The sequence below is a fragment of the Protobothrops mucrosquamatus genome, unplaced genomic scaffold (genome assembly GCF_001527695.2).
Source record: "Protobothrops mucrosquamatus isolate PMUCROS unplaced genomic scaffold, P.Mucros_1.0 scaffold1079, whole genome shotgun sequence".
NCBI classification, from domain to species: domain Eukaryota; kingdom Metazoa; phylum Chordata; class Lepidosauria; order Squamata; family Viperidae; genus Protobothrops; species Protobothrops mucrosquamatus.
This window is the reverse complement of record NW_015387307.1, coordinates 57,473-80,633: the sequence shown is the minus strand read 5'-3', so window position 1 is coordinate 80,633 and position 23,161 is coordinate 57,473. Positions and strand designations below refer to the sequence as shown.

General features: G+C 38.9%; 1 protein-coding gene across 1 annotated transcript in view; it reads right to left on the bottom strand.

The window, feature by feature from the left end:
* TRAPPC9 (trafficking protein particle complex 9) overlaps positions 1-23,161 on the bottom strand; it is a 283,369-nt gene that overhangs the window by 220,825 nt on the left and 39,383 nt on the right. The window contains exons 10-15 of the mRNA XM_015820169.1: positions 22,463-22,589; positions 17,601-17,746; positions 12,964-13,049; positions 8,240-8,366; positions 5,513-5,645; positions 2,932-3,095 (exon numbers count right to left, since the gene is read on the bottom strand). Of these exons, the coding sequence (XP_015675655.1) occupies positions 2,932-3,095; positions 5,513-5,645; positions 8,240-8,366; positions 12,964-13,049; positions 17,601-17,746; positions 22,463-22,589 (783 nt within the window). The remainder of the gene's footprint in view (positions 1-2,931; positions 3,096-5,512; positions 5,646-8,239; positions 8,367-12,963; positions 13,050-17,600; positions 17,747-22,462; positions 22,590-23,161) is intronic.

Genomic DNA, 23,161 nt, shown 5'->3' with positions numbered 1-23,161 from the left:
GGATCTCCCCTCCTTCCGCCGCGCCCTTAAGACATGGCTCTTCCAACAAGCGGGATTGGCCTAGGGGAATTTTTAGTGGGGTTTTAAGAATAATTTTAAATTGACATAGGCCACATCAAATATTTCATTTTAATTAGGTTTTAAAGTGGGTGTTTTTATCTTTGTATCTGTTTTACTAGGCTGTCAGCCGCCCTGAGTCTGTAAGGAGAAGGGCGGGATAAAAATTTAAACAAATAAATAAATAAATAAAATAAATAAAACGTGTGTAAAAATTGCCTATTGGGAGATTTTAAAAAACTACGTTTATTAGTGCAGATAAATCTCCCTGCTTGAAAAGAATAGGAGCTTTCAATCCATCCTGATATAGTATTCAAATTGAAATTTGTCTTTATGTCTGCATGAATGATAGTTACATTAAGAGCTAAAATTTCCCAGTGCTGGCGTGCCATTTATTTAAACACCTAACTGCTCCTTAGCAAGAAAGCAAGATAGAGGGCTATGAAAATATCTACAGACCCCTCACATCCTGGACATAAACTGTTTCAACATCTTCTCTCAAGACGATGCTGTAGGGCAGGGGTAGTCAACCTTGGCTCTTTTATGACTCGTGGACTTCAACTCCCAGAATTCCTGAGCCAGCTAAGCTGGCTCAGGAATTCTGGGAGTTGAAGTCCACAAGTCATAAAAGAGCCAAGGTTGACTACCCCTGCTGTAGGGCCTTGCATACCAAGACATAAGGACAATTCCCCCCCCCCCCCATGCCATCACTCTGCTAAACAACTAATTCTCTGTCTTATACCCTGGGAGGTCAAACCACCTAGTAGGGGCTGTATTACTATTATCCTTCTCAGCTTTCCTATTATCTATCTCCTTAGTTTCTTATGACTATAACTTTGTTGTTTGTATCTTATGATTTATGTTGTTTGCTTTTATTAGTATCCTATTGTGATTTATGATTGCTTATTTAGTATCCTATGACTATCACTGAATGTTGTGTCTTATGATTTATGATGATTGTATTTTATGACTATGATCACGATTTATCACTCGTTGCTTGTATGTACACTGAGAGCTTATGCACTGGAGACAAATTCCTTGTGTGCCCAATCACACTTGGCCAATAAAGAATTCTATTCTATTCTATTCTATTCTATTCTATTCTATTCTATTCTATTCTATTCTATTCTATTCTATTCTATTCTATTTATCCAAGATATGAAGATCATATTCTATTCTATTCTATTCTATTCTATTCTATTCTATTCTATTCTATTCTATTCCATTCCATTCCATTCCATTGCATCTCTATTCTATTCTATTCTATTCTATTCTATTCTATTCTATTCTATTCTATTCTATTCTATTCTATTCTATTCTATTCTATTCCATTTATCCAAGATATGAAGGTCATATTCTATTCTATTCTATTCTATTCTATTCTATTCTATTCTATTCTACTCTACTCTACTCTATTCCATTCCATATTTTTCTTTTCTATTCTATTCTATTCTATTCTATTCTATTCTATTCTATTCTATTCTATTCTATTCTATGCTATGCTATGCTATGCTATTCTAATTTTTAAAGACAAAGGAAGATGTCTGTTAATCTGTGGAAAAGGTGAGAAAAGGAATACTGGATTCAAACTGTGGTAATTTAAAAGGCACAAATTAATCTTCTTTATCCTGATAGGAATCATTAAATGTATATAGCCAGATCTTATTCTATGAGATTCAAATCCATTACCATACGGGGAACTGAACTCATGGATAATCGCACTTTACATGACTACATACAGCACACTGCAAAGCATGAGATGGGTGGCATATAAATTTATTAAGTAAATAAAACATATAAATTAACTTTAGAAACTATCCAGGTTCTGCTGTTCAGCACCAAAGTGCTCTTCAGGAAGACATATATACAGTCTATCAGAATGGGATCTACAGTCCATCAATTGTTCACCTACAGTCCTGAGAGCTGAATGTAATGAAATTTCATTTTAATGTATGCCAATTAGTGTACATTTAAAGTGACAATAAAGTTATTCTCTTCTAGTCCACATGGCATAATGTAACATAAGCAACTCATAGGAGTCTTATATATCTTACATGGTGTGTCTTTTCTTTAAGTTCAAGAGAGAGAGAGGTTAATGGGTTTGAACCCCATGTAGTAAGATCTGGCTATGAACATTTGGAGATTCCTAATAAGAATAAAACCAATCACGTACTGCATCATGATGGTTATTGTTAACTGAAAACACCACACAGTATATACATTGCATGCAAAATAGAGAAATCACCCCCTCCAAGGGGAATGGTGTCAATAATAATAATCTTTATTGATTAGCCCGTAGGCCATATCAAGGTGCAGAGTTCCAAACACACGTTATACTAAAAATGCAGTAAAAACAATTTAGAATGGAATTAGTTAAAATATAATTTAGGATAAAATAGAAATAAAGTACAATTTAAAATGAAACTGGGATAAAATACATGGTGGAAGTACGTGAGGTCATGACAAAATGTAATACTTCTCCCCCCTCCACCTTAAAAGGAGGCCGACTGTATATATCACTTAAGACAGACTTTTAAGAGAAAATAGATTTCAAAGAAACTTAGATTTCTGAACAGTTGCCAGAATTGTTCTATCATGGGAAAACAAACTCCAAACAATAAATATTTGACAACATGGTAGCCAAAGGAATATGATCTTCAACTGTTTCTAGGAAAGTGTGTAAGAAATGCAATTATATTGTAAAACTTTTATAAAACTTTTAATAATAAAAAAAAAGAAATGCAATCCCAATTAGAAAAAGGAAATGGAGAGAATAAAATACTAAAACAAATCAGCTCAGTTGATAGAAAAACACGGGGGGGGGAGGGAAGCGGAAGTGATTTTATAGCAGTTGGAAAACCACGAATAATTAACCTTTTATGTTGACCATTTTTGAGGTAACCTCCAGCTTCTCCAGAGGTTCTGTTCCAATATTTTCAAGTTTAATGATGAGCGGCTGAGTCTCTCCGTTGTACAGCTGGACAGACACGCTGGTGGTAATTTCGTCACCCGAAGAAGGTTGAAGTGTACGCGCAGACCTTTAAAAATTGTGGGAAAATATCAGTGGGTAATGCATCCGTCGTTATAAAATGAATCCATACATTATTTACAACAGGGGTCCCCAACCCCCCCGGTCTATGGACCGCCACCGGTCCGCAGCATGCCAGCAACTGGGCCGCGTAGACAAGCGAAACCCCATCCACGGGATGCAGGCAGCAAGCGAAACCACGCCCTCTCCGTGGAACCGGTCCCTGGTGCCCAAAAAATTGGGGGCTGCTGATTTACAATACATTCATAGATAGTTTTTCTTTCCATTCAGTTGTGTCCAGTTCCCTGAGACTGGACAAGTCCTTGCAGTTTACTCAGCAAGCTTTTTTCAGAAATGGTTTGCCTTTGTCTGCTTTCTAGGGCTGAGAGAGTGTGACTGGCCCCAGGTCATCCAGTGGGCTTCTTGCCCAAGGTGGGACCAGAACTCAGGGTCCCCCAGTTTCTAGTCTGATGCCTTCACCACTACACCAAACCGGATCTCTCAGATATCGCTATATGTTATTAAAGTATTAATAAACAGTGTCACCTAAGTTTATGAACACTGTTAATAAAATGGGGGTGATGGAGAAAATAAAGATCGGGCCAAAAACGATCACGCTAATGGCAGAAGAAGCGTTTAACCACAACTTTCAGTTTGGCACTACTATTCCTGTTCTTCCCCTTTGTTACTATTCTTCACCTCCCTCACTTGTAAACTGGGACTGTATGAGGTACAACTTGAAGTGGAGGCAAAATTTTATTTTGGAATCTAAAGTGCAAGCAACTCAATGAAACTTAGTTTTGAACCATGCTAAAGAAAGATACAATTAAAGTTAACTTCTGCCCTCGAGAACTGACAGAAGTGTTAACACTCAAAACTAACTGGGATAAAATTAAGGCATTACTTATCCTTCTGAGGTAAATTTAGCACAGAGAAACGAGCACTTTTAAAAAAAAAGAAAAAAAAACCCTTCCAAAATAAATTAACAAAAAAGGCAAAAACGCATATGACGGACTGTAATCAAACCGCTCACTGAGGGAACAGTGTAATTTTTTTTATTATTTCTCATGCACACACGTACATATACACACACAAACACACAGACTCATACACATAGGCACACATACACTGCTCTCCTTTACAAACTGCAATCCCTTAGCCATTGAGAATCCCTTTCTAAACACAGTTTCAAACAAGTTTGGAAAGAAAACTATGTTGAATATTCAATTTAGGGTGGATATTAATATCAATCATAATAAAATACAAAAAAAAAACACAAGCGGAGAAAATTTCCCCAAAACTTGCTTCCAAATTTTGGAGCATAAATCCATATCATGAAACATGGATATGGTCAAGATAATTTTTCTCATTGCAATCACTACAGGTTCAATTTCTAAATAACTTTTTTTTTTAATCTCAAAATAGCAGGACTCAACTGTATTGCATGTGAAAGACTCATCCATTTTAAACTGATTTATAATCCAGCACTGGGGCAGATACAATTTCATTATTTAAAATGTGCTTTGAGAGGAAAATAAGCTCTCCCTCAGGCACTTTCACTCTCTATCAACTCTTAACATGTAGGTGACAGGTTAAGATATTTTTGTTCCTTTTTTATATAATTTTTATTTAAAAATTTTTTTTAAAGAAAATAAAAACTAGCAACAACTAATATAAAGTAAGGTTAAAAAAAAGAAAGATCAAGGAAAAATCAAAAAGTGCAAGAAAAGAAGTTGAAGAAAAATAGAAAATGTGCTATTTAAACGAACCTGTTTTTAATATTAAGATGAAGTATCATTTGTAATCATTTTCATTTTTTTTAAAAGAAAAACCGTTTGTATTTAAAAATATACATTCAACCAGTAGGCTAATAATAATAATAACAACAGCAACAACAACAATAATAATAATAGAGTTGAAGGGGCCTTGGACGTCATCTAGTCCAACCCCCTGCTCAGGCAGGAAACCCTATACCATTTCGGACAAATGGCTGCCCAGCCTCTTCTTAAAAACTTCCAGTGTTGGAGCATTCACTGCTTCTGGAGGCAGGTTGTTCCACTGGTTAATTGTCCTGACTGTCAGGAAGTTTCTCCTTAGTTCCAGGTTGCTTCTCTCCTTGATCAGTTTCCATCCGTTGCTTCTTGTCCTGCCTTCAGGCGCTTTGGAGAATAGCTTGACTCCCTCTTCTTTGGGGCAGCCCCTGAGATACTGGAAGACTGCTATCATGTCCCCCCTCGTCCTTCTCTTCATTGAACTAGACATACCCAGTTCCAGCAACCGTTCTTTATACGTTCTAGCCTCCAGCCCCTTAATTATCTTTGTTGCTCTTCTCTGCACTCTTTCTAGATATTACTAATCGAAGAGCAGATATCGATAAATGTACTCCAAGTTTGCCAACTTTAAAAAAGCAACCGTCAGAATTCTTACCTTGGTAACGAAGTGCTAATTTGCAACCTAGGCAAAGATGGGATGACTTCCACTGTACAGCCAGAGGTCTTTATTCCTGGGAGTTTATCCAAAAGGCAATCGCTGAAGACTCCAAAGACTGAGGTGTGATAGCCTGTCACCACGAGAAATCAGACAGAGATTGAGCAGAAACAATCAATCACCAAGCATAAACGGGAAATCTGCTATAGTTGTTAGAACCAGAGAGTTATTTACTTTGTAAAAAAATGTACTGAAGACTGAAAAGGCTAAGTGCCAGTTGGACATATTTCTAGTTTGGTTACTTCGCAGTTAAAAACATTAGAACCATTATAGCTAAGAAACCTCAAACCTCAGCTAGAATCTGTCATGAAAACATGCTATTTGATTGGCTAATGCAGAAAAATTAGGAAGATTTAATTCAGAATCATTTTCATTCTCAAGTCAATATAATAGCTTGGTCAAATCACTAATAAATGTGGCTCAGATAGTTTTTCCTTTTAAGGCAGATTAAGAACTTTTTCATGGCCAATGAGTAATTAATAGTATTCTTATGGTTGGTGCACAGTCAGCCAGATGTTTAGATTGAATTTGTCTAATTTATCCATCTATCCTATCCTTGGGAAGGGTCATAATAGTGATGCTGCTGAAAGTGACAAAGGCAACATTTGTGGGCTGTCAGATGAGCAGAAATCAATTTCACACAGTTTGCTTATTTTGACAAAAACAAAAACAAAAAACCCCAAAACTAAATTTGACAAATAGTGCCATGGGGTCTCGGCACCCTGAACGTGTGGGTTTGGGATTAATAAAAAACGGGGCCGCAAAAAATATGTATTATGCAGTTTGCTCATCGCTTTTAAGGCTCTAGAAATCTATTCCTAACATCTATTCTTTTCACTCTTCATTAATCTGCCGTTTATAATTGACTGAAATAATTCTGTTTCAAACACTATGTCAAATGCACCAGCTCCGAAACTACAGAACAAAAATAACTACATTACAAAAGCTAAATTTCAAATAACACATCAGTCTGGCAGGCATAGATCGGGTCGCAATATTTTCTGCATTTCATCATAATCTGTAATCCAGAATATACTCTTTGGTCATTATATTTGATGAGGACCTGAATGCAGGTTGACCTTTACCTACAACCTGTTCTTTTTAAGTGACGGTTCGAAGCTACAACGGCACTGAAAACAGTGTCTTAAAAGCAGTACTGTTGTACAGCACCAATTTATTTATTTATTTGTTTAGATTTATATACCGCCCTTCTCCCGAAGGACTCAGGGCGGTGCACAGCATATTAAAAACAAGTAACAATAAAATACCAAAAAATTAATAAATACCAAAATAAAAACCCCTCTAAGACCAAATTAAAAGCCAAATAATTAGTAGCTGTGTCGTAATTAAAATTATATTAAAATCATCCCTAACTAAAATCCTCCCTAGGTCAGGCCCGCTTGCTGGAAAAGCCATGTCTTGAGGGCGCGGCGGAAAGTGAGGAGATCCGGAATCATCCGGATCTCGGGGGGTAGTTCGTTCCAGAGGGTGTCACTGCATCCTGACAGTCACATGATCAAAATCAGGCACCTGGTCATTTACATGTGTTTAGGACAGCTGCAGCATCCCAGACTCCGGTGATTGACATTTGCACCCTTCCCAACCAGCTTCCAACAAGCAAAGTCAGTGGGGGAAGTGAATTCAAATAAAGTGCATGGTTCACTTCACAACTGCAGTGAAGCATTTAATAATGGTGGCAAAAAGGGGTTGTAAAGTCAGGTGCAACTCGTTTTAACAACTGCCCTTCTTAGCAATGGAAAGTCCGGTCCCAATTTTGCTCATACAGTAGTGGCCAAAATTGTGGAAACCTTTTGGGAAAAGTGTATTTTTTGAGGTTTGATGGCTAATAACATCACTTTTTTGGGGGAATAGTAACATAAAATTATATATCAATGGAAAGATAATTTAATCAAGAATGTAATGCAACAAAGTTTGTTCAATTATCTGTACTGTATTCTATGAAAGGTTACAGCCAAATAACCAGAAAAAGGAAGCACAACTTGCTTAGGTTGATCTCAGGTAGCTTTCCTTCCTCTGATTGTAGCCAATGAGCAAGAGTGTTTAGACAGCCAGTCAGGTGTCATCTTATTTTGGCCATGAGCCAATCAGATCACAGTAGGATTCAGTTATTGATGTCATGTATTGAAGCTGAGAGGAGGACATTTGTCAGTGTGTTATGTGATCGCTATCAAGTGGGTTGGGTTTTTTTGTGTTCTTTCATTGAGTGAGCTTGTAAAACATAATAAAATTAAAGTCATGGTGCAAAGAGTTGACTGGTTGCCCAGAAAGCGATGTAAAATAATATTTATTAAGTGAACAAGGCTACAGTTATAAAGAAATTAGAAGAAAAATGGGTGGAAACTTAACCAAAGGTGGTATTTCTACTGTACACTTTTCCCAAAAGGTTTCCACAATTTTGGCCACTACTGTAGGTCAAGGACAACTTGGAACAGATTCTTTGGGTTATGAGCTTCCTAAATGATTTTCTTGAAACACGGCGAGGAAAACACCATCCTTTTCATTGCTACTTAGGATGTAGTAATAATATCAACTTAGAGCAGAACAATCCTTGCCTCGTTAAAAAAAAAAAAAAATCAACGCAATCCGAAACAATTTGCAGTAGCTTACACTTCTCAAGGTAGAGAAAAGCCTGTTAGTAATCTTTACCGTTAACATTGATCTGGCCTGGGGACTGAGGAACACCGACCAGTGTCACAGGATAGAGGCCAGATTCTGCAGGCAAAGAGAGAGCTGCAGGGAGAGATTCAAACTCAACTCCGCTGGTCAGCAGTCCCTGGGAATGTAAAAAGCAAATTCAATGTAATTCTGTTAAGCAAAAAGCATACTGAAGGTAAGACATTATATTAGGCACCTGCACACTTATATGCTAAATAAAATTATCCTTTAAAAATATTGGAATAGTTGCATTATTAGGAATTGTAATCGCTATTCTTAATCTCCTTCTGACTGTTGCATCTTAAGGGCTTATTAGATGTATTTTATTGTACGTTATCTTGAGTACATTTGTAGAAAGCCATTCATGTACATTACTCATAATTTAGTGCATTACCAGTAGAGCACTTGGCTGAAGGGAATGATTGTGAGAAGACCCTGAAGTGCTGGCATCTGCATTGTCAGTTTCATCTTCCCAAAACAAATCCCTTTTTAATATCATATTAGTTTATGCAACTCATATTGTTGATGTGCTAATTCTACCAACATTAGTAACTGTGATATCAAAGCTTTGTTGCAAGGCATAAAAAAGTAAGATTTTATTCAAATGTAAATCTGGTATCAATACTATGTACAGGTACATGTGTTTATGTGTTTCATATACATTTGGGGGGGGGGGATCTTATTACAAGGTGAAACAGGTGTATTCTAATTCTTACCCAGAAGAAAAAGGATGAATCGGGGAAAACTACCTGATATAAGAAGGTACAGCAATGTACTCTTAGAATATGTTGAGACTCTACAAAGAGTACAGAGAAGAGCAACAAAGATGATCAGGGGACTGGAGACTAAAACATATAAGGAACGGTTGCTGGAATTGGGTATGTCTAGTTTAATGAAGAGAAGGACGAGCGGGGACATGGTAGCAGTCTTCCAGTATCACAGGGGCTGCCCCAAAGAAGAGGGAGTCAAGCTATTCTCCAAAGCGCCTGAAGGCAGGACAAGAAGCAACGGATGGAAACTAATCAAGGAGAGAAGCAACCTAGAACTAAGGAGAAATTTCCTGACAGCTAGAACAATTAACAAGTGGAACAACCTGCCTCCAGAAGCTGTGAATGCTCCAACACTGGAAGTTTTTAAGAGACTGGACACGCATTTGTCTGAAATGGTATAGGGTTTCCTGCCTGAGCAGAGGGTTGGACTAGATGACCTCCAAGGTCCCTTCCAACTTCATTCATTATTATTATTGTTGTTGTTATAAATATGGAACATATATCTATGAAGACTGTGGATTTACTATCTCAAGATTTTGAAGAAGAGGCTGGACAGCCACTGCTTAGGGATGCTTTAATTGTTTTTCCTGCACATTGCAAGGGTTGGATTAAATGATCATTGCTATTCATTCCACGATTCTATGATTTTATGGTTCATCCTGTCTGCAAAGATGAGAAGAGTTATCTGAGTGAGAAGGTATTATCCAATCTTACAATAATCACAGTAAAAGGCTTGTATTATATAATACCTTCACATTAAGCAGCACAGTCAGAAAGTTTGGTTATGAACCCTTTTCTAAGCAATCTCAATTATTCAAACAGTATATTATCTAGGCCCTACGTGGGTTCAACCTTAACCTCTTAACAGCATGCATTCATTCTTGTACACCTTGATTCTGAGGATAACTGCACAGCCACCCAACCCTCTGTGTTTTTAAACTGCTCAGGGAAGTTTGCAAAACAGAATCCACTTTCCAAATTGAAAATATAAGACTTTTATGTTTACGTTTATCACGGAGGGTGAGAGTTTAGTCAAGACTTCCTACGACACCGACTACCATAGTTTTCAGTGACTCTCTATTTGTTCATGCACCTACTTATGTGGTGGGTGCAGGACCGAGACGGTGTCCAGTAGTCGTTCTCGCTGGTCAAGACAGAGACGGGATGTATGGGACCAGACTTCTTAGGCTGAAATTGGACAAGAAGCTGTCACAAAGAAAAAAGGGTCAACCTATTCTCCAAAGCAGCTGAAGGCAAGGCAAATGGATGGAAACTAATCAAAGAGAGAAACAACTTAGAAGTAAGGAGAAATTTCCTGAGAGTGAGGTCAATTAACCAGTGGAACAGCTTGCCACCAGAAGTTGTGGATGCTCCATCACTGGAGGTTTTTAAGAAGAGACTGGACCGTCATTTGTCTGGTATGTTAGTCCAGGACGCCTTAACTATCCAGAGGCGGCCAAAACAGCATTTTTCAGTGTTGATCCAAACAGGTTAAAAATATGCGGTTCCTTTTAAACACAACTATATTAATACGTGCCAGCCATTTCAGTTAACAGTAGGCTGAACCACATCCCTTGTCCACTGAAGACTTGAGAAATATATTTTATTTCTACAGTACAAAGACATTTGACAAATGATTATGCCCTCTTTCAGGAAAGCAATATAAACATCACAAATAGGATCATCAATGTCGTTTGGTATGGAAAATGTTTACGTTCATCATCTTTCTGCAGAGTTTTATTGGATTTTTTCCCACTTTCTGATGTGTGGGGAAAAGGATAATTCATATTAATGTTAAAACCTTTCTCCCTAATTCTATTCATATATATTATTTTCATAAAGCTGACAAAACGGTACATTTTTAAAACATATAAAAAAGACAAAGTAAAGCAGAATGTTTATGGCAATATGCACACTAAAGATGATAATAATAATAATAATAATAATAATAATAATAATAATAATAATAATAATAATAATAATAATAATAATAATAATAGTTGGAAGGGACCTTGGAGGTCATCTAGTCCAACCCCCTGCTCAGGCAGGAAACCCTATACCCCTCAAGTACCAGAAGACAGTTATCGTGTCCCCACAATCCTTTCCTTGGATAGCAATAGCCCTTAGCAATAGCCCTTAGACTTATATACCGCCCCTTTGTGTTTTAGAGCAGGGGCGCCAACTCCGGGCCATGGGCCATTAGTAACTGGGCTGTGTAGTGGGCGAGCGTGCAGGTGCAGTTCCATCTGTGTTGTGAGTTTTGCGACCTTTCTTGCTCCAGTTGTTGTGAATCATTGGAGTTGTTTAAGTTAATGACACGGGTTGTTACCTAAGATATGCAGATGATACCACTCTTAATGGCAGAACGTGAAGAGGAACTAAAGAGCCTCTTGATGCGGGTGAAGAAGGAGAGTGCAAAAGTTGGCTTGAAACTCAAGATTAAGAAAACCAAGATCATGGCATCTGTCCCTCTCAATTCCTGGCAAATAGATGGGGAAGAAATGGAGGTAGTGACAGATTTTATCTTCCTGGGCTCCAAGATCACCGCAGGTGGGGACTGCAGCCAAGAAATTAAAAGACACTTGCTCCTGGGGAGGAAAGCTATGGCAAATCTAGACAGCATACTAAAAAGCAGAGACATCACCCTGCCAACAAAGGTACGTATAGTCAAGGCCATGGTTTTCCCAGTTGCAATGTATGGCTGTGAAAGTTGGACCATAAGAAAGGCTGAGCACCAAAAAATTGAGGCCTTTGAACTAGGGTGCTGGAGAAGACTCCTGCGAGTCCCCTGGACTGCAAGGCAATCAAAATGGTCAGTCCTAGAGGAGATCAACCCCGACTGCTCTTTAGAAGGCCAGATCCTGAAGTTGAAACTCAAGTACTTTGGCCACCTAATGAGAAGGAAGGACTCACTGGAGAAGGGCCTAATGCTGGGAAAGATGGAGGGCAATAGAAGAAGGGGACGACAGAGAATGAGGTGGCTGGATGGAGTCACTGAAGCAGTAGGCGTGAGCTTCAATGGACTCCAGAAGATGGTAGAGGACAGGAAGGCCTGGAGGAACGTTGTCCATGGGGTTGCGATGGGTCGGACACGACTTCGCAACTAACAACAACAACATACTATGTAAACAATTACATCGTTGCTTGGTATTTACTTAAATAGTCACTCTTTTAACCATCAATGCAAGCATTCTTTCCAGCAGTACTACAGGTAGTCTTCAACTTATGATCATAACTGAGCCCAGAATTTATTATGTTGCTAAGTGAGAAATGCGTTAAGTGAGTTTTGTTCCATTTTATGACACGCGTTGCCACATTTGTCAAGGGAGTCACTGCAGCTGTTAAATTAGTAACGCAGTTGTTAAGGGAATCCGCCTTCCTCCGTTGACTTGGCATGTCAGAAGGTTGCAAAAAAGTCATCACGTGATCCTGGGACACTGCAACCGTCGTAAATATGAACCAGTTGCCAAGCATCCGAATGGAAATCACGTGGCCACGGGGAGGCTGCAGTAAGTTGAGAAAAATGGTCAACCCCTTTTTCAGTGCCATTATAACTTCTAATGGTCACTAAATGAATTGTTGTAAGTGGAGGACTGCCTGCGCAGCGAAACACATCCTACAAATTAAAGGATACAAATCCTTTAAAAGTTCCAAACTCAAGGATGAGGCAACTTCTAACCCAAGTTGCTGCTCCAGGGGTGTGCGCACACAATAGAAAGCATTCCTTCTGAAGATTCCTCAGCTTTTTGAATCCCTTCAGGGAACTATCCCATTTCACCTTAACCAGGAGGGCTTCAAACTTGGCCCTTTTATGAGTTGTGGACTTCAACTCCCAGAATTCCTCAGCCAGGCACGCTGGCTGAGGANTCACTACCATTGATGCCAATGCTACCCGTCGCTAAACCCAAACTAGGCTTTATGGGTGAAATAGGATCCAAAACATACCATATTTTCTACACGGAGTTCAAAGGGCATCGGATTGTACACCATCAGCTGAACTTCACAGACATCTCCCTGCACCCATTGAAAATCTACAGAAAGAAATAAACAGAAAATTAAGTGTTCCGGAAAAGACACAAACTTAAGCAAGCTTGGATATTGCAATCACATATGGCTCTAGATTGTCACATAATATTCCAACATATAGGACAGTGGTGGCGAACCTATGGCACGGGTGCCAGAGGCGGCACTCAGAGCCCTCTCTGTGGGCACCGGCGCCGGCGCCCCAGTCCTAGGCCTTCATCTGGGTTTTATAAAACCATTTTGCTTTAGGCCTCCGCCGCCGTATGCAAAAAAAAAAAAAAAAGGTTCAATCAGTCAATTTCAACTTCTCGCGGGAAGAAAAAAGATCTTGCAAAGTTGGAATTGATTGATTGAACTTTTTAGTCCCACCCAGTCTGCTGTTACCACTGAAGCCACGCCCACCCAACTGGCCACACCCAGCCAATGGGCCACACCCATCCGGCACCTGACGATGCATAAGTGGATTTTGGGTTGCAGTTTGGGTACTCGGTCTCTAAAAGGTTCGCCATCACTGATATAGGACAAGGGTCCCCAACCCCTGGTCGGCAGACTGGTACCGGGCCGCGCAAGCAGCGGGCAGGCGCATGAAGCTCCACTTGTGCATGCTATGCGATTAGGTTGTGCACGCGAAACCATGCCCTTCTCCACCACCACCCCGACACCACCACCCTCCACCACCATCGCTGCTGATCTGGGAAAGTTTGGGGACTGCTGATATAACAACAGCACGTAGACTTATATACCGCTTCACAATACTTTTACAGCCCACTCTAAGCGGTTTACAGAGTCACCATATTGCTCCCAACAATCTGGCTCCTCATTTTACCGACCTCGGAAGGAAGGAAGACTTGAGTCAACCTTGAACCGGTGAGAATCGAACTGCTGGCAGCCGGCAGTTAGCAGAATTAGCCTGAAATACTGCATTCTAACCACTGCGCCACCCCGGCTCTTATAAGAGATAAGATCTTCACAAAGCTGTTCTTAAGGGCAGGTATAAAAAAAGTTCCTTGGAAGCTGAGATTGTGTTCTTGTGGAGAAGGATCTATTGAATGCATAGCCTGTGTTGTTGTTGTTGTTTTTTCCCCAAAGAAATTTTATTGTTTTCCATCATAAAAAAAACAATGATAAGCATAATAAACACAGTAACATATAAGAACCCCCCACCCCACCCCCGGACTTCCCAAACCTAATCCCAGGATAATATTCATATATAAGTAAGCAAATACTAATATCTCTAACTCCACAAAGTATCTTAATCTACATAAAAAGATAGAAAGAATAAACAAAATAAAAAAAATCTAAAAACCTAAGTTATATTCTACCACTCTATGCTTCTTTTGAATATAAACAATCCATCTTCTCCATATTGATAAAAATTGTTCATTTAAATGGTTCTTCAGATAAGCCGAAATCTTTGCCATTTCAGCAACATTCGAAACTTTCAATCTCCAGTCATAGCCTGTGTTGTTATACTGTGCCATTTATAGACATAAAGGCTGCCTCATAACTTCCTATTTATCGACGTACCCGCATAATTCTCATTTATTTTATGTACAACTGCAACCAGCATAATTCCATTTCCTTGATAATGACAGTGTTTTTATGCTTTTTGTCAAACAACATGTCTTGATTGCCTCAATTATCCAATTACATTTTAAAGTTTAAATTAAAAAAAACTTTGAAGTTTGGATTTTATTTTATAAGAAACAGAAAATGTGTCTTTTTTTTTTGCTAATGTGCAGATTTCTGGTTAATGATAGTAATAAATACCTTCCAAGCACTTGTAACTATTTTGGGCCTGCTCTCACTTTAGCAAACTTCTGCCAATAAATAAATAAATGATATTAGTGTAAACAGCATATGGCCTAAAACATCCATAATGTATGGTAAGCGTGAGTTTTGTTCACACTTTACGCACTGGAGATACATTACTGAAACACATTAACACATACCTGTTATCTAGGCTAGAAAAGGCCATTTCTAATGAATGTTATGCCATCTAGCATCTTTGCTCCAAGAATCAAAATTATCTTTAAGGGGTAAATGAAGCCCATTAATCTAACATTTGTCATGAATTACAGAAAGGCTAGGAAGAAACTTGAATGGGGGAAGAGGAAGCACAGCCACAGATTTGTAACACTGGTAGAATGAAAACCTTTATACGCTTGACGCTATTGTTTTACTACAATGTATTTAGATATACCAAGGGGTTACAGTTTTGAAAATTCATACAATAACTATTAGGGAATATTATGACATTGTTGGGGTTTGGGTGTTCTCTGCAAATACTTTGAAGATGTTACTTAGCCTGGTAATTGAAATGTCTACAGGGAGAAAGGCAAGCCATTATATCTACCTGGTCCACCGCGGAGGATGGGGGGGGGGGAAAGAGGGAGGCAAGGTATGTTATGGGTCCCATCAATTAGGGATTGCCATCTGATGGGACCATGAAAAATGACCTTCTTTATGGAACATCCTTCCCCCCCCCCAAGGTACGTAGGTACATCTGGTCCCTACCCTGCTGTTTTTCCAAAAAGCTCTAGAAACATGGTTTTGTCAGCAGGCCTGGGGAACCACAAATGGAAATGGAGAGATCAAGTGGCTGATTTGATTGTGTTGTGACTGCCACTGGGGAATAGAATGGGGTTTTTCTTTTTTCTTATATGATGGAATTTTTGTGAGGCATCCTATGTATGAATTAGGCGGCCATGTACGATAGGTAGGTAGGTAGGTAGATAGATGATAAATAGATAGATAGATAGATAGATAGATAGATAGATAGATAGATAGATAGATAGATAGATAGATAGATAGATAGATAGATAAATAGATAGATGAGATAGACAGACAGACAGACAGACAGACAGACAGACAGACAGACAGACAGACAGACAGACAGACAGAGAAAACTTTTATATATATATATATCCTTCAGTATGGCATATTATGACATTAAGAAGTGAACACTGTCCATATGGCTTGTATAAACCACATAATGTAACTGTCTCATTCTCAAAACCACCATAATCATTTTACAAGTCAAAAAATGGCTACATTCAAATAAAGCAATGGTAACCATTGCAAAAAATTGCCTAATTCCCTACACTTGTGTATGTTCTGTCTTCCTTTACTGTAGCTGTAAATTTAAGCATAAGTGGGGAAAACTGTAGCTAGGCTCACTGGAAACGAACCAAGTTACTACATTTATGTTTTGACTTTGCCTAACTGAGTAACCATAATAAAAACTATTTTGGGATAGGATACGGCACTCAACTATTAATAAATATTTTAATTGCACACCGTCCAGGGTCACTCTTTGAGCGAGACGGGCAGTCTTCCAATTTGGTATAAAAATAAATATAAATAACTGAAAACAAACCTAATTTCATATTAATGTCGGAAGAGAGAGTTATACAATATTGAAATCACTGCAGAAACTAATAAATACTTCTGTGTTATAATGTCTGACCCAGGCTAATATCAGCCACTCAAGCTGCATATGGATTTTGAGAAACTAGAACTCAAGTACCATCACTATCATTGAAATAAGGGCAAGTTAGCAAATTAGCATATGCCATATAACTTTATCAGTGAATGGGCATAATAATAAAAATGATAATTTATTAAATGCATATGCTGCCCAACTTCCAGCAGTTTACAAATTGTTAGAAACATTTAAAAAGTAAACAACAACAAAAAAAAACACCACAAAAGAAACACAGGTGGAAGAGAAAATAAATCTGAATGGGAACAAAGAAAAAAAAAGGGAGCATCAGTTATATGTATTACCAGACAGCAAAACTTACTGTCTCAAGCACTAATGGTTTTACACAGCCTGGTAGAAGCTCTGTAAAACAGGAAAGCAAGCTCAGAGATCACGAACAATTCAGCAGATCTCTCTATGAATTCACTTAAAGTATAATTAGATATATTTTTGTGCACATTTTTGGAACGTTTCTGGCAATGAGATAGAAAAGGAAGCCTATTTCCCAATCAGCAGGTATCTCAATTACAAAGTGTTTAAAGCATTTTTACGCACAAGACAGGACAGGCTGGAAGGAAATGGCAGAATTTGGAGTTGAGGTTTGAACACCACCTGTATTTAGATAATCTGGCAAGACACAATAGCAGCTGCACACCAATTTGCCCTGTTTTAAAAGGAATGGCATAAGCAGGCTAGAAATAATGTTAATTTATTTCAGTAATCTAGGACCAATTTGTTGCAAAGGTCTAAATGCATTTCTAAAAATATAAAAAGAACACGTTTTTTTATGAAGAATTCTTAACAGTCAATCTATAATTCTTCCACTACATATGGTAAATCACGTTTCTTGTGAGAGTGGGCTAACAACATACCCTACAGACAAAGATGGATATGGTCTGTGCCAAGCTGTCAATTTTATAATCAAGAAGAGGAAATAGCACATTGATCCCAAAATTGGCAATCGCTATTTGGTTCAATTTGCAGCATAAAAGCCAGAAAACCAGTCCCAGTGATACTGCATATAAAAACGAGAATGCAAGGTAAAAATAATGAGTATAAGGAATCTGCTTCTCACCTATTTTTTTGCTTTGCTCCTCTCCGTGATTGTGAGCGATTATTGGAGAATATATAAAGGGACTTTTCGTTGACATGTTCTGACCCAGCAGACTTTTCATTTTCTGTGGTCGAAGGCTAACAGGGAGGTTTAAGAGCTTGACAGATCTGTTCAATGAACAAGGGGTTGTTTTTAATGCCGAGCTGCTACAAAATTCGAATTTAGGAGAGACAATTACAATGACAGATACAATAGCATGGATTATCACACGATAAATGCTAATTATAGTTTTTCTTTCCCTTTGCTGTGATCTCTTTGCCCATTTTTTATAAATTCCCTATTGAAGAACAGCGATAGGGTACAGCTTTTATGTTAAAATGATAAGATACATAACAAGGTTAGAACTTCCCAGCAGACTCGGAGTAGAAACAGCACGTTAGTGAATTGGAAACCATAAGAACAATGAAGAAGAGCATCGTTCTATTACTTCAACGTTACTTGAATGTAATCAGATGTAAAGCAGATCCAGTAAAATGACTGAGACTCATTAAAAGGCAACGTTTCAAGATCTACTCTAAACACAACTAAATATTGATTCAATGTAGCTTCAGTATTATTAATAAGATCAAAGAAATGTACATGAGACACAGAGCAATGCTAACCAAATGCATGCTTAAAATAAAACGGTGGCACCTTAAAGACTTAAGTCCTCACTGCCACGTCCTGCCTCATCATAGGAGGGATGAGTGAAAACCCTAGGAGTATATGCCCAGACTACAGGTAGTCCTCGACTTACAACAGTTCATTTGTTGACCGTTCAAAATTATAACAATACCGAAAAATGTAACTTATGATCGTTTTTTTACATTTACGATCTTTGCAGCATCCCCATGATCGCGTGGTCAAAATTCAGACGCTTGGCAACTGCTTTATGTTTATGACCTTTGATGTGTCCCAAGGTCATGTGACCACCTTTTGAGACCTTCTGACACGCAAAGTCACTGGGGAAGCCAGATTCGCTTAACAACTGGGTTACTAACTTATCAACTGAAGCGATTCATTTAACAACTATGGCAAGAAATGCCGTAAAATGGGGCAAAGGTCACTTAACAAATGTCTCACTTAACAACAGAAATTTTGGGCTCAGGTGCAGTCGTACGTTGAGGACCAGCTGTATATTATTCCCAGCAGGGTCAACAAAAGTGGGAAGGACATTCCAGCTGCCCAATTAAACCAAGCAGACACCTACAATGGGCAGCAACAATATATAAAATGGATAGGATAGGATAGGATAGGATAGGATAGGATAGGATAGGATAGGATAGGATAGGATAGGATAGGATAGGACAGGACAGGATTCTTTATTGGCCAAATAAGTAAGGTTAGTTGAATACGGCATCCGGCCCTCTCAATTCCTGGCAAATAAATGGGGAAGAAATGGAGGTAGTGACAGATTTTATCTTCCTGGGCTCCAAGATCACCACAGATGGGGACTGCAGCCAAGAAATTAAAAGACGCTTGCTCCTGGGGAGGAAAGCTATGGCAAATCTAGACAGCATACTAAAAAGGAGAGACATCACCCTGCCAACAAAAGTACGTATAGTCAAGGCCATGGTTTTCCCAGTTGCAATGTATGGCTGTGAAAGTTAGACCATAAGAAAGGCTGAGCGCCAAAGAATGGAGGCCTTTGAACTATGGTGCTGGAGAAGACTCCTGCGAGTCCCCTGGACTGCAAGGCGATCAAACCGGTCAGTCCTAGAGGAGATCAACCCCAACTGCTCTTTAGAAGGCCAGATCCTGAAGTTGAAACTCAAGTCCTTTGGCCACCTAAGGAGAAGGAAGGACTCCCTGGAGAAGGGCCTAATGCTGGGAAAGATTGAGGGCAAGAGAAGAAGGGGACGACAGAGAATGAGGTGGCTGGATGGAGTCACTGAAGCAGGAGGCGTGAGCTTCAATGGACTCCAGAAGATGGTAGAGAACAGGAAGGCCTGGAGGAACGTTGTCCATAGGGCCGCGATGGGTCGGACATGACTTCGCAACTAACAACAAGAAGTAAGGTTGGACACACAAGGAATTTGTCTTCGGTGCATAAGCTCTCAGTGTACATGCAAACAAAAAAGTGATAAGTCATAGAACATAAATCATAAGATACAATCATAAATCATGCAACAATTGATAACTCATAATATACCAATAGGAGAAGGTAGTAGGAAAGATGAGAGGTGAGCAAGATGAGATGAGAAGGATGAGAAGATGACAAGTTTAATAGCAATACAGCCTACTACATGGGTAAATATCTTTGGGTAGAAGATACTGTAGGAGTTAGGTATTTAGCAGAGCGATGGCATGGGGGAAGAAACTACCTTTGTGTCTAGTTGTTTTGGCATGCAATGCCCTAGAGCGCCATCTTGAGGGGAGGTTGAAACGGTTATGTCCAGGATGTTGAGGGATCTGTAGGTATTTTCTCAGCCCTTTTTCTGACCCCTGCAGTCAGTAGACAGGTCCTCAATGGAAAGCAGACTAGTTGCAATTGTTTTTTTCTGCAGTCCTAACTATCCATGAGGTCTGTACCTGTCTTGTTTGGTTCCTGTGCCAAACCAGGCACAAATGATAAGACTCAATAATTCCTCTGTAAAACCATATCAGCAGATCCAGGGGCAATCCGAGCTTTCTGAGTTAACGCAAGAAAAATGTTCTTTGTTGTGTCTTTTTAATGACAGTTCTAATGTTAGGTGTCTATTTCAAATCCTGGGAGATTATAGAATCCCAGAAATTTGACGGTCTCTAACTGCTGATACTGTGTTGTCTAATATTGTATAAATAATAAATAAAAAGAAGACCAAACTGATGACAACAGGTAGAACAACCAAGCTTAGAACTGACAAGGTTCTCAAGCAGTAGATAGCTTCTGTCTTTCAATTATCAACAGTAATGAAAAAAGCAGTCCAGAAATATGCTGTGGACTAGTGCTTGATACAAATCCTTGGAGAAGATATTCAGATGCTGTCAAATGTCTACAGCCACAAAGATCGGAAGAGTGCAAGCAATGGCATTCCCTGTGACCGTCTACGAAGGCGAAAGTTAGACTTTGAAGAAGCCAAAGAGAACAAGATTGAAATTTAAAGCTGGAAAAAGCTGCTGAAAGTATCATGGGATAACCAGGAAAACAAGCCAACTGATCACCAAACAAATCAAACCAAAGTTCAGACTCAAGGCACAAATGACCAGATTCAAATTATTCTACTTGGGATTTAACTCTTTGGAGCAGGCTCTAATGCAGAAAAAAGGAAGAATAGGACGCCTAGCAGCAAAGCGGATAGATGCAACTTCAGCAGAAATGGGTGCGCCATTAGAAGACCTGAAAGACCAGGTTAGGGTACAGCTGGCCATGGAAAATAAAACCCATATGATTGGTGACAATGGACACTGATCTGATGGCACATAATCAATCAAAATTATTCCTAGCTTGGGATTTCCCACAAATTGGTCTATTTCGTCACATGTATGGAGTACACGGTTGAGAAGAAAATAATTATATATAAAGAACTAGAAAGTAGATGTGCTATTTTTAAAAAGTTCCAAAGTTGGAAGGGGGGGAAGGCTAAAAATGAAGGAAATGGTAAGATTAAGTAATGTAAAGCTACACGTATGTAAACATCACTCTATTAAGAAACTAACTGGTACATAGACTTGCAGCGAATGTTTTACAGCTTTCATCCACAACATGTCACAAAAATCATAGTTTACAGCTAACGGTTATAACACTTCATCTATTGATACCCATCCAACAGAGAAGATCAACTAGGACAGGGGTGTCAAACTGCCGGCCCGCAGGCCAGATGTATCATAGCGAAACTGCGCCCACCCCATTGCCGGCAATGGCAAAGAAGTCGCGATACGTTGCGACACGTCACGTGACGTTGCGAGTTTGACACCCCTAAACTAGAAGGTTTTAAGCAACAATTCCCCAAACTATAATGTGTACTTAATAAATTTAAACCCAATACCAAAGAGGAGCACAGCATTTCTACAGAATAGTCTACCATACAAGAAAGAATAGAATAGAATAGAATAGAATAGAATAGAATAGAATAGAATAGAATAGAATAGAATAGAATAGAATATATGGAGTGGAGTGGAGTGGAGTGGAATGGAATGGAATGGAATAGAACAGAACAGAACAGAATAGAATAGAAAATATGGATTGGATTGGATTGGAATAGAATAGAATAGAATAGAATAGAATAGAAAATATGGACTGGATTGGATTGGATTGGATTGGAATGAAATAGAATAGAATAGAATAGAATAGAATAGAATAGAATAGAATAGAATAGAATAGAATAGAATAGAATAGAATATATGGAGTGGAGTGGAGTGGAATGGAATGGAATGGAATGGAATGGAATAGAATAGAATAGAATAGAATAGAATAGAATAGAATAGAATAGAATAGAATAGAATAGAATAGAATAGAACAGAAGTTCAAAAACAATGACATAAAATTCACAAGGGTGCTTCAAAACTGGCCCGAGTATCAACCCTACACCCATTCGCTGTTCTTTAAAGCAGCTTGTATTTTTCAATGTCTTCCTCAAAAAAACACTTGAGTTAAGAAGGCGGTGATAACAGGGGCAGCAACATCTACAAACAGACACACAATAATGCCACAGAATGCAAGAGGCGGTTTCAATTGCTGCTTACAGAAGTTTCAATCTCCTCTGAATGGCACCTGCTTTTTACACAACTGAATTCGTCCTGAAACAGTTCACTGACCTCAGTCTAACGTCGTTCTCTGGTACCCTCTCTAAGGAGGCCTATGTGACACATGATTCATTACTATATCATATCACCACGACGTAAAGGATGAAAACAGAAGTTACCTTACAATAGGAAGTTTGGTGAATGGCACAGGAGGGAGCTTTAAGCCATCTGGAAGGGTAATGAATTCCATTGTTCCCGGGCATTTTGACGTATAGTTTTCTAGACTCTGTGTCACATCTTTCTTTTCTAAAAGAAAAGAGAATTGTCATTACTATTGTACCAAATTATAAGAGGCTGCTTCCCTCTCAACAAATGAAGTAGGAACAGACGTTATGTGCTACATAAGCAGATTAATACACGGAGTCCTCGACCGCCATTGAGGTCAAAATTTCCACCGGTCAGCAAGAGAGTGGTTAAGTGAGTTTTGCCCCATTTTATGACCTTTCTTGCCACAGTTGTTAAGTGAATCACTGCAGTTCTTAAGTGAAGTGTGTGGTCGTTAAGCAAATCTGGCTTCCTCCATTGACTCGGCTTGTCGGAAGCCGGCTGGGAAAGTTGCAAATGATAATCACATGACCCACAGATGCTGCTGCAACCGTCATAAATACAAGCCAAGTTGCCAAGTGTCTGAATTTTGATCATCAAGAATTTTAAAAGCTGGGAAAGTCCTATGAAGAAGAAGGAGGAGGGAGAAGGAGAAGAAGGAGGAGGAGGAGGAGGAGGAGGAGGAGGAGGAGGAGGAGGAGGAGGAGAAGAAGAAGAAGAAGAAGAAGAAGAAGAAGAAGAAGAAGAAGAAGAAGAAGAAGAAGAAGAAGAAG